At 35.4% G+C, this 12,093-nt stretch overlaps 2 protein-coding genes across 2 annotated transcripts in view; both read left to right on the top strand.

The window, feature by feature from the left end:
- Nucleotides 1–12,093, top strand: part of LOC133533192 (putative hydroxypyruvate isomerase) — a 114,169-nt gene that overhangs the window by 43,973 nt on the left and 58,103 nt on the right. The window lies entirely within an intron of this gene.
- LOC133533168 (ecdysone 20-monooxygenase-like) overlaps nt 6,358–12,093 on the top strand; it is a 49,110-nt gene continuing 43,374 nt past the window's right edge. The window contains exon 1 of the mRNA XM_061872130.1: nt 6,358–8,140. Within this exon, the coding sequence (XP_061728114.1) occupies nt 8,090–8,140 (51 nt within the window). The 5' untranslated portion in view covers nt 6,358–8,089. The remainder of the gene's footprint in view (nt 8,141–12,093) is intronic.

Below are 12,093 nucleotides of genomic sequence, written 5' to 3'. Positions count from 1 at the left end.
CATTGAACACATAGTTAAGAAATTAACCAGGTTTATCTTTGCTCTACGTAGATTGAGGAATATCGCTTCCAGGCAAGCAGCGGTATCGGCATTTCATGGCCATATAATGTCCAACCTCCGCTATGGCATCATCTTATGAGGCAATTGCAAAGACATTGACAGAGTTTTCAAGGTGCAAAAAAAATGTGTAAGGGCCATCTGTAGCGCCCGAAGTAGAGACTCATGCTTGCCATTGTTTAAAGAATTACAAATACTAACGGTCCCTTCTTTATATGTATATGAAATCTGTCTTTATGTGAAAAAAAATCTACACAAGTTTAAAATACAAAAAAGCAATCCGAGAATAACATCCAAACTCCATGGTTTTAATTTGTGCTATCCCATTGATCACAAAACAGCTTACTTTAGAAAGAGTGTATTTTATATGTCTATTCACACATTTAACCACTTGCCTAATGAAATTAAAATACTTGAACTACCTGAATTCGGACGTAAACTTTATAAATGGTGCGTAGACAAAGCTTACTATAAGATAAGTGACCACTTTATGCCGTCGAGTTAGTATGACATATTATTTGTTACCAATAATTTTATTCGCATCACATGTAATATTTATTTTGTATAATTATTTAGCTGTAAGATTAGTTTTAGTATTAACATTGTACGCCGCATCGCGGTTGATTGTGATGATTCTACCCTAACATAATTTTAAGATCATTGTAACTCACAATATGACAATAAAGATTTCAATTTCAATTTCAATTTCAATTTCAATTTCAATTTCAATTTCTGGTCGTTGTTCGCGACTGTGATGGGCATCATGTGGGGTGACATGGCGGAGAACCAATCTCTCCGGTTGCTCATATGGGAAGTCGCACCAGAATCAATATACCAATCCTGAGAACCTGTGCCTGTAGGAGGAATGTGAGGGAAACAAGATGAAAGGGTGAATTCTGTTGTATTAAATGACTTGACCGCCGAATCATTCTTGTTTTTGTTAATTTTCCTACACTCAGAAACTACATGCCCTAACTTTTTACAGTATTTACAAAACAATTTAGGTTTCGTCTTCGAAGCGCGGGCTTGCAGCACGTTGTTTGCAGGTCCTTGTTTGACAGGTGCATGGTACTGGGTATTGCTGGATGCAGCGGTGACAGCTCGAAAGTCTTCCTTTAGAAGAGCCGTCACGACGTTCTCCGATGTTATTTTCGTATTAGCGTGTTCTAGTGTCATCACCAACGGCTTAAACTCTTCTGGCAGGCCGGCGAGCATAATGATGGCTAAAAACTCATCGTTGACCGACGCGCCTATTCCTTGGAGTTCCTGTTGCGTAGCAAGCGATTTGTTTACATATTCTTGCATGTTGCCATTATATCTATTGAATAATAGCTTACTCATTAAAGCGAGTCTCCTCGATAGGCCGCTGTCTGCAAACGCCTTTTTCAGGCATTTCAGTGTTTCAAACGCAGTTTTAGCTGACCTTATGACCGGATATACATTCTCGTCGCAGGACAAGCAAATTTTTGCTCTGGCACGAGCATCTTTTTGCTTTTCTGAGAGTTCTGCACAGTCGGCTTCCTTCTCGCAGACCTCCCAAAGCCCTTGATCGGTGAGCAAACACTGAATACTGAATAACCAGTTGTTGAAGTTCTTGCTTCCGTGTAGCTTCGAGAACGTTATATGTGAAAACGTCGATGCGGAATCCATGATTCTCGTACTTTTGAAAAACTTATTTCACTCCGTTGTATGGGCACTCATAACCTATTGTTATTAGAGAGAAATCCGTGGATTATATGAAAATAGTTTAATAAGTATGTAGTGTAAACATGTTTACACAATGAGATCACAAAGAGAAGTAAGAATGACACTTATAAAACATATGAATATACAAAATACAAATATCAAAAACCATGAGAGTGTTCTTATTACAAATAGTAACATAAAGGTTTAACAAATATGAGCTCTTTCAAATGATACACCACTTGACCTAGTAACTAGACTTTGAAATTTTGCCCCCTCTTTATATTGGACACTTTCCATAATGAATACAAATAAAATAAAAATATTACACTTCCAATATATCTGGGTTAGTATTGTTCATTACTATTTCAAATCTATAGCCTAAGTCTCGAGTTATTTAGCAATGTGACAGACGGACGGACGGACGGACAGAGTCGCATCATAAGGTTCAGTTTGCACCTTTTTGGTACGGAACCCTAAAAAAGGTATTTAATGTAATATTATAGAAATTTCAAGTCTAGTTAGTTAGTTAGTGCTTCTGGGCATTGTCCGCAAATCGACAACCATTGTGCCTATTTTGCGTGAAACGAGGTAGCGCTACTCTAACCACCCCAGCTCCTCCACGAAGCCTAGCAAAGCTTTCAGGTTGCTAACTGCCTCCTTTAGTGTGCACGGAGTCCCTAGGTATTTGTTCCTGTATACTTCTACCTGCTTGCAGTCTAGAAGAATGTGTTTTGTTGTTTCCTCTTCTTCCATGCACCACCAATTTCAAGTCTAAAAACACACGAAAAGTTGGTATTTAGGTCATAATATTCAATTAAATTCATACTTACATTGAAAACTTTTAAAAAATCAGTGAAATTATAACGAATGATAATACAAATAAACGTGCATAAGAATATTTGATTTTCAGCCAGGGGCGATTTTAATATGGAATTCCGGCCAGGCCCTTTAACTAGAATAGTTTCATTGATCTTTCGTCCCTGTAAACTAAAGGAAAATACTTAGATTATAATCCGTAAGTGGATCTTGGATATAAGTAGTTACTATGCTGAATGAATGGATTATATATGTATAGGTCAGTGTTCATCTTAAAATTAGGTAGGAACTCTCGGATATAGGTACATATCAACGTTATACATTATTTGTGGGCATTTATTTATGTGATGAGCACGGATATTTCTTCCTGAGTCATGGGTGTTTTTCTATGTATTTAAGTATTTATATATTATATATATATCGTTGTCCTATAATATTTATTTATTTATACTACTTAGTTAGGTCATAAGTTCTGTCACAAAGGTTTTAACTAATAAAATTTAATACAAAGCTTTTAATTAAAAAAAAATGATTTGAAAGTTAGTTTTATACTGATCAAAACGTAATATAATTAGTTTAAAATTTTGATTGCGTCTTTATTTACTACTTGTCTACGTTGCGATTTTCGTTAGTCGCGAATACGCGGCTGTATGGTGAAAAATTATACGATACTTAACAAAAGGGAGTAAAAATCAGTGTCACATTAATACAATAGGTACAATTGTTTATTTGTATGAACCTACTTTATTAGAATGTTATTTCATTACCAGCATTTAGTTCTCCAACAACTACTTCAGCTAATACCCTTCAAACTTAGGGTACTTTTCAGAGACACGCTAATTTTTTACTACCATATAACTAGTAGGTTTGGTAAAACGCGTAGGGACAGTTGCAATTTTGGCAATATCAATACACGTGAGTTATATATTTTAAGAAAGTTAACAGATCCAGCTTTTGTTTTATGTAAGATTGAATCATATAAAAAAGAAAAATAAATATTTAGGGAACAAAATCACCTTGACGTCGCGTTTCGCGAATCACAGGTCGCGTATTTTTTGCATGTCTTTTTATAACATTTTTCCGAATATTACATAGAATTACGGAAAACTGACACAGCAAATTACGTTAAATCATATTGTAAGTAATTCAGCATTAAATAAGCTTTCAACACATATAAATGTATAACTACCTGTTGCCCCCGACTTCGTCGACGTGGAATTTTATCTTGAACATTTTACATCCTTAATAATAATTTTCATATCCAAGCAATGTTAAGGTTACTTTTCTTTTTTTGCAACATACAATTTGCAAAAAAAAGTTTTATGTCAAGTGGATTTTGATATTGGTTGCTGTAATTCAACATGAATATATTTCAATTAATGCAGCAAAAAATATCAGTTGATTTAGAATTAGATGAACAAAGACTGACTTAAGGAAATCAAACTTTCAACGCTTTCTTAAGTAATTTAGGGGATACATTTTGAAAACTTGTTAAGGTTTGGTACCCAAAAACGGGACCGTATTACCTGTGGTATTACTAAGACTCCACTATCCGTCTGTCCATCCATCTGTCTGTCACCAGGCTGTAACTCATGAACCGTTATACTAGCTATAACAGTTGAAATTTTCACAGAAAATGTATTTCTGTTGCTGCTATAACAACAAATACTAAGAATAAAATAAAATGAATATTTAAGTGGGGCTCCCATACAACGTGCGGAACCCTTCGTGCGCAAGTCCGACTCGCATTTGTCCGGTTATTTTTTCTTGTAGGTACACATCATAAATGTAACCTGATGTGCTAACTTCAAGTTTCTGGGCATAGTGGCCATAGTAGCTCCCGCTTTGCGTTACTTAAAAATTTCAACAGATTAAGTACTCCTTCAGGGAATGAATTTTTATAAACACTGAAATTACTTATTCTGTAATGTAATATGCGCATATACAAAGTTTCAAGTTTTTTTTGATATGTATACTAATTTTTAACTCGTTATTCACCACCTTAGGGGATTAATTTTCAAAAACACTGATATTAGTTTTATTTTATTTGAATAATATATCTTTTTAATGAAGTTTTAAATCCCTAGCTTAAAATAAAACTTGAACCCCATTCAAACTTTCATCTCCTTTTTGCCCCCCTTAGGGTTGAATTTCCAAAAATGTTGTTACAATCTTTATTTTTTGTAATCGGGTATTATGACTATCTTAGAAGTTTCAAAGCATTTGTAATGGATTCAGTTTCGACCCCTTTTTAACCCAGTTTTAAACGCTGAAATTAATTTTCTTGTATTTTAATAATATGCAAATATACAAAGTTTCAAGTTCCTTAGTCGAAAAACATTTTGATCTCCATACAAACCATTCAACCCCTTTTTTACCAACTCGAGAGATGATTTTTTAAAAACGCTGAAATTAGTTTTCTTTTCTTTTAATAAAATACCTTTTTACGAAGTTTCAAGTTCCTCGCTTAAAATAAAATTTGAACCTAATACAAACTTTCAACCCCATTTAACCCTTTTAGGGGATGAACTAAAAAAAACGCTGAGATGAATTTGTTTACCTTTTATTATAATACCTTTTTACGAAGTTTTAAGTTTGAAGCCCAAGACAAACTTTCATCCTCTTTTAACCCCCTTAGGGGTTATATTTTTAATAACGTTCAGTTAATGTTATTTTTTTATCTTATATTATGCCTTTATAAGAAGTTTCAAAGAATTTGTAATGTATTCCAATTCTCGACCCCTTTTTAAGCCTGTTAGGGGATGAATTATTAAAAACGCTGAAATTACTTTTTTGTGTTTTAATAATATGCCCATGTACAGAGTTTCAAGTCCCGCACTCAAAAATTATTTTGTTCTTCATACAAACTTTCAACCCCTTTTTCATTACCTTAGGGGATGAGTTTGCAAAAAGGCTGAAACCTGAATTCTTGTATTTTAATAATATATCTTTTTACGAAGTTTCGAATCCCTAGCTTAAAATAAAACTTCAACCCAATACAAACTTTCGTCCCCTTTTTAACTTCCTTAGGGGTTGAATTTGTCAAAATCGCTTTATAAATGCAACTTAGTTTGTAAACTTCAACTTTCTAGTATTTGTAGTTTCGGCTCTGCGTTGATGAGTCAGTCAATCAGTCAGGACACGTGCATTTATATATATATATATATATATATATATATATATATATATATATATATATATATATATATATATAAATAAATATTATGTGTATATATCTAGATAAGGGATCAGTACCTATAGCTTTTTTATCATTCAAAACCTTTTTGACAGAACTTATGACCTGACTAAGTGACTAAGTACCTACAAATTTGCAAAAGCGGATGCTCTGTTCAAATTCATTATCAGTTTAATTACTTACGACGAAAAGGGCGAGACACTTTGTCTGTGATGCAGACTCATTCATCGATCCGACTTGCGGGTACAGTCAGCGTCAAATACTTCGTAGCAGTCAAAGTGGCCAAATAGTTCGGTACACCATACTAAATATATGGAGTACCGAACTATTTGGCTACTTTGACTGCTACGAAGTATTTGACGCTGACTGTACACGAATGTTGTAAAATTTGAATTAACGTATTTTCATTTGCTTGAACTGTGTTGATAATGTTGATATAGGTAGCCGGTCAAGCAACTCAGTCAGTCCTTCGCGCTTACATTTTTTAGGGTTCCGTACCAAAAAGGTACAAAAGAAACCCTTATGATGAGACTCCGTCCGTCCGTCTGACTGTGTCTGTCATATCGTGATATCGCTAAATATCTCGAGAACCACTTAAGCTATCGATTTGAAATTTGGAATAGTTATGAACAACGCTAACCCAGACACATTGTTAGTATTATTATTTTACTTTATTTTTTATTAGCTATGGAACATGCCCAATATGAAGAGGGGGCAAAATTTCAAAGTCTAGTGAATAGATCAAGTGGGGTATTTGAAAGAGCTCAAATTGTACATTTCAAAACATTTTTTCTTTTTTTTTGGTAGTGAAAAAAAAAAGATGACTGAAGGGAAATGGGAAGAAAAAACCATAACCCCCCTTATCTCCGAAGTTTACCGAAGTAAATCATACATTTTTTACGTAATATTAAAATTACTATAAATTTTACAGGAAAAATATAATCATACCTTTATCTTGATAACTGTTTTTTAATTAACAAAATTTATATCCGAATTCAGTTTGCAATTGAACCAACTTTACGTGTGTTTATTATACTTGAAATTTCTAAAAGATTACAATTTTTGAAATCTTAGTACAGGTAGGTACTTCTGATCAAAAATCTTTAGCGTTTATAGTTACACGAGATTATTCAAGGTTTGTTCGGGACCCTCGGCGCGCGAGTAAGTAAAACGAACTCGTACTCGACCATTTTTTTTGTGATGCGATACCTACATACATACCACAGCAATTGTCACACATCCTATCCTAACCTAAGGTACTATTAGATATAAGTTAATAGTTATTTAGGATACAAGTGCAAAAAATAGGAAATTCGCAATGAGTGGTGATAAATTAAAACACGACCGAGGGGAGTGTTTTAAATCGACACGAGTTGCGTATTACCTATTCGCACGTGTATTTTACAACTTTTTACAGTACAGATAGATGGGTCTTTAAAGTTTCGACATATGCACGGAAAGTGGTCATTCTCGCACGGGTGCGGGAGGGAAAGTAGCACCATATGTACTGTAAAATAAACAGTGACGTAATGTATTTAGGTACTACTTTTAGCGTACATGAAATACGTTGTTGGTTTTACGTCGGGCATTGTCTTCGATAAAACGTAATTGACGATAATCGCAGTAAGGAAGTAATAAGTACGAGTAGGTATATTGTGGAATAGGTACCTACCTAATTTGAAATATGATGCAACAGAAAATGACATAGATCATCAACAATTCAGTGGTTCGCTAAATGGATATTAATGTCATTGTAGATTTAGTATTTTAATGACGAGTCTAGACGGTGCGTCGCGTTTCCCCAGGGTGCTTTCTTGTATTAAGTTACGTTCACCCTTATAGCTGCCACCCCGCTTGGCATGAGCGAGGGTTAACTTTCGTTAATTCATAAATACATTTCAATGTATGCAATAGATGTGACGATACGAAACTAATAGTTCCTTTAAACGGGTGAAATGGGTCATGGGCCTGTTGTCAGTATCCGCCTAGGAAGAAAGCCAGGCCAAGTGATTAACATTCACACGTTGCGTACTAGAATACTGGTAGACTTGATGGTCGATATCCAAGATCCATAGTTATTAATTCGTGGATATAGAGCGTGAAATCAAGCGTTCAGGCAAAGCAAGAAGTAAGTATATAGAGGCACAACGTGTTGGCTGTGTGTCAGTCGCTAGCGAGGAGGCAGTGTGCGCGCCAGGGCTCCGCAGCCCCGCACCGCGCACGTGAGCTTACGATAAAGGAATTCCTGTGTGATGTTAGTAAACAAAAAGTGTAGAAATAAAAACTGTGCCGTGTTCCTCCTGTCAGTCTTGCGGTGAACTCCTACTCGCCATCATGTCCCTTCCGGGAGGTTACTTTTTCTCTCAATATGTGGAAAGCTTTTGGGTGAGTGTATTGATAACATACCTAATGCATACCCTATGTTTTAATCGGCTAATTGAAAAATAGTATTCTAGTTTATGTTACTTATGTACTAACATGGCTATTACTTGAATTTTAGTCGAGTTTTATTTATAGAATACCGGCTTTCAGCAGGAAATTTTCAGTACATATATCTGATCTTGAAACATAAAAGAAAATATTTAAGTATAATTTAAATTATGAATTAAATATATTACAAGGGCCCTTAAGCTTTTGCGCTTAATAAAAGTTCGTTCATAAAATCATTAACCTAGTGTTTACAGACCTACTCATAATTAAAGTCACGAACCTATTGTAGTGTAAAGAAATATGGCAATAAGTGGAGAACATACATTATTCAGATATCTTTCTTATAGGCAACGTGGAAACACATCAACTTGCGTGTTTTGGGAAAATATTATGGGATGAAAACCTATAAAATACTTTTTGTAGTCATCATTTACAATTACATCTCTTAGGTACAGGTACTGTGTTTACACAGGTATCGCATTAAAAATACACTCAAACTAATTTATAATTATAGCAGTATGTACGAGTATGTTTGCGTTTTATAAAACATTTTGATATTCGAAATAGATTCAATAGCGTAGGTAGGTATATGGACTATGAATGAACTGGTTTGCTGGCCGGGCAGAAATAAAAATGATGACTCCGTGGTATTGAAACCGTAGTTTTCATATTGATTCGTACAATTAAGTAAACTTGGCTATTCAACCGTAACAGAGTGTTACGGTCGATGTGTTTACTTAAAGTTTACTACTTCCTGCGCGTGCGTTTTATTAGCTCTGACCTTTGCAAAACCTGCATACCTGATTACAAAAAGTTGGATTAGCCTATATTTATAAGCTGAAACAATGTTCGTATCGTAATGGAATAGAGGCAAGGCTAAGTTGAATGGTTTCGATCTAGTGAGGGCAAATGCCTGACTAAGTAGTTGTTGTTTGTGATCAACCACATGTACAAGTAGTCTACGCCGGGAGTACCTACTGGTACAGTACTGGTTTGCCGTGGAGTAATCGCGGCTTGGCGCCGGTGCTGCTAAGCTCTGCTTGCTTGCTTGAAGCATTGCTCAACGAATCTCACATCATGGATGTGGATGTCATGCAGTGCTGTGCGTGCGACTAGCTGACCGCGTCGTTGAATATTCAGCATTTGTTCACTTCGCGATTTATTAAAATGCAAACGGTCGCTAACTCCACCTGATTCAAGGTTAATTTTTTGTTCCATATACGTAATTAGGAATGATTGCTAACGATGACTTACACGATCACTGCCCTTCAGTTTATCTATCAGTCTATACTTATATATTATAAATGCGAATGTCCTGACCCTGACTGACTCATCAACGCAGAGCCGAAACTGCAAAAGCTAGAAAAATTGCACACCAGGTTACATTTATTTTATAATGTGTACAATAAATACGAACCGATTTTGAGAAATTCAACCGGGGGTTAAAAAGGGAATGAAAGTATAGTTTAAACTTTCGTTCGTATATTTTATGTAGATAAAGATTATTGCAGTAACAGAATTTAGTAACCAACTTGGTAGTATAAGTTCCTCAATAATATGTTAACATAAAGCTGATCTGATGATGCACTTGAAAGAAGGGTATTGAAAAGTACGTACCTACTTGAAAGACGTGTAAGGAGAGGAAGTACCGTAGCCAGCAATAAAAGCGTGTTAATATTTAATCTCGAATTTCAAATAAATTATCCCGGTTCTCAGTGGTTTCTTGTTAAGCTCTGCATCACCTTAATACTTAGGTAATAGGTACCTGTTAGGCTCTTTGACCGCTCGGACCGCATGGTCAACCTCATCTAACTTACCATTGGTCTACTTGGCTATTAAGCCATTCAAGCCAAGTCATATGATATAGTCACTGTGGCGGTTCAATGATGAAGTTTGTAACTAAGCCATTATTAAAATATCTGCCTTAAAATGGCCCCTTGCACAGAATTTCCCTTCCAACTACGATTTATACGAGTATGCCATATCTAACTTAATATTATTACCTATAAATATTACGGGACGTGATTGACACGCGTGTTGTTTATATATTTCTGGAACTTCCTTAGAGACGTATGTACACCGTGTACCTATAGGTATATCATTAAAAAATACATAATAAAACTTAAAGACTTATTTATTTCCTCAAGCCTATTACAAAGTAACTACTTACCGGAGTAGTTTGTTATCGAATCTCAACCGAAATTATGATTCCATCTTGTTTTCGAGTCTACGATAGCCCTCTAGCTGCGAGTTAAAGCCCATTTGTATGATAATGGATTGCCAAACCGGGCTGGGACCTTCGTCTCCCCACTGCCACCAAGTAAAATGCCTTAAGTTAACATCAGTTTGGAGGGTCGCCGGTCTTTTTATTTCGCTAGGTTATTTTGTTCCGCGAGGGCGACGAGTCTGAAGGACGTTGTTATCGTTGCTTGAGGGCTAAAGATGCTGATATTGCTATTTAATTTATAACATTATTACCTTGTATTTTTCCTTTTTAGACAAGATTTCCGGTTTTCATTGGATCATTATTACGTAGGTACCTATATAATTATGTATATAGGCGAACGAGTAACATTCATTTATTGTAAGAAGCTTGGTAAGATGTGGCTTTCCAGTTGTTGATTTTTGTGTATAATAATACTATTAATATACGATAGTTAAAGGCCTTATCTACATATTTCTTACTTTATTACTGTCGTATTTTCTTGCAGAGTATTAAAGTACTTATTCCTAAATCTAAACAAATATAAGACATTGCGAACGCTAGCAGACGTAAGTATGGCCGTATGCGTAGTGTTATAGTGACACATATCTGATGCGCCAGACGACGGACCGGGCGACCTTCGGGAAGCAAAACGAATCCGCCCTCGCTTCGAGTCTGCAGGGGAGCTACGTCTACCTAACCTATCTACTTACTAGCTCGTACTATAAAACAAATTGATTCTTTCATATAAGGCCTGATTCATATAATAAACACGCGGTCAACAAATCTAAGAAACCCTGGACAGTTTATATAAGTATAAGTGTTTTTCTAACTTTTTCATGGGATGCTTTCCGACCAATACCAGCGACCAACAGATTGAAGAAAACTGATCGAAAAAAGTTTTCTGAACTTTTACAATAATTCAGATCGAATATTTACGAAAGGTACCTTAAGTTATTATATTAAGTTATTTAATATTTTACTATAAAAATTGGATTTCCTATTCTTATTCGCCAACCACATCGCTTACCGATATTTTCCGATTTTGAAGTGGTCCGGCTTTACGAAACCCTTTACAATATTACTGAAATAATACCGAGAATTAGATCGAGAGTTCGCGAAGGTCTCAGTTTCCGCTTGGGCAAAAATGCTTTCGCATGTCCGGATACTCCGGATGTTTTCCTCTGCAGGTCGCATTTCTTAACCGTTTCTATTTTTGTGAGCAGGTTCAGTAGTTATATATATTTCCCTTCAGCCGCGTACGCAACCAGAGCTTCGTAACCAGATGCGATCGAAAACTATTTCTGCCTTGTACGAAACCGGTTGCGATCAAAAACTAATTTCGTCTTACCCGTAACCAGTTACGTACGAACACTTCTCGTTCTTATACGAAACCAATGTCTGGGCCATCTAGCTATAGGTTTTTTTTATTTCAAATATTTTGTCATGATACTCATGATAATTTCTTATCCTGAATGTCTGTGCTCCATGTCTCTTAAGCCAGTGTCTTTTAAGGAACAAGGTTACATTGTATTTGCCAACAAAGTATTTGAATATTATCAACTGGTACAATTTTTGTGTTCTGATTTTTGACTAGATATATAACGTGTACAGTACTTATACTGTATAACAATGTGTATAAATATAATCTTAGCTGACTTTATCAACGGTCGAAAGGTTTCGTACAACAAAGAAAAGTGTTCGA

The sequence above is a fragment of the Cydia pomonella genome, chromosome 2, assembly GCF_033807575.1.
Source record: "Cydia pomonella isolate Wapato2018A chromosome 2, ilCydPomo1, whole genome shotgun sequence".
Taxonomy (NCBI): Eukaryota; Metazoa; Arthropoda; class Insecta; order Lepidoptera; family Tortricidae; genus Cydia; species Cydia pomonella.
Note: the sequence above shows the minus strand (reverse complement) of the source record. Positions and strands in the feature narration are given on the sequence as shown.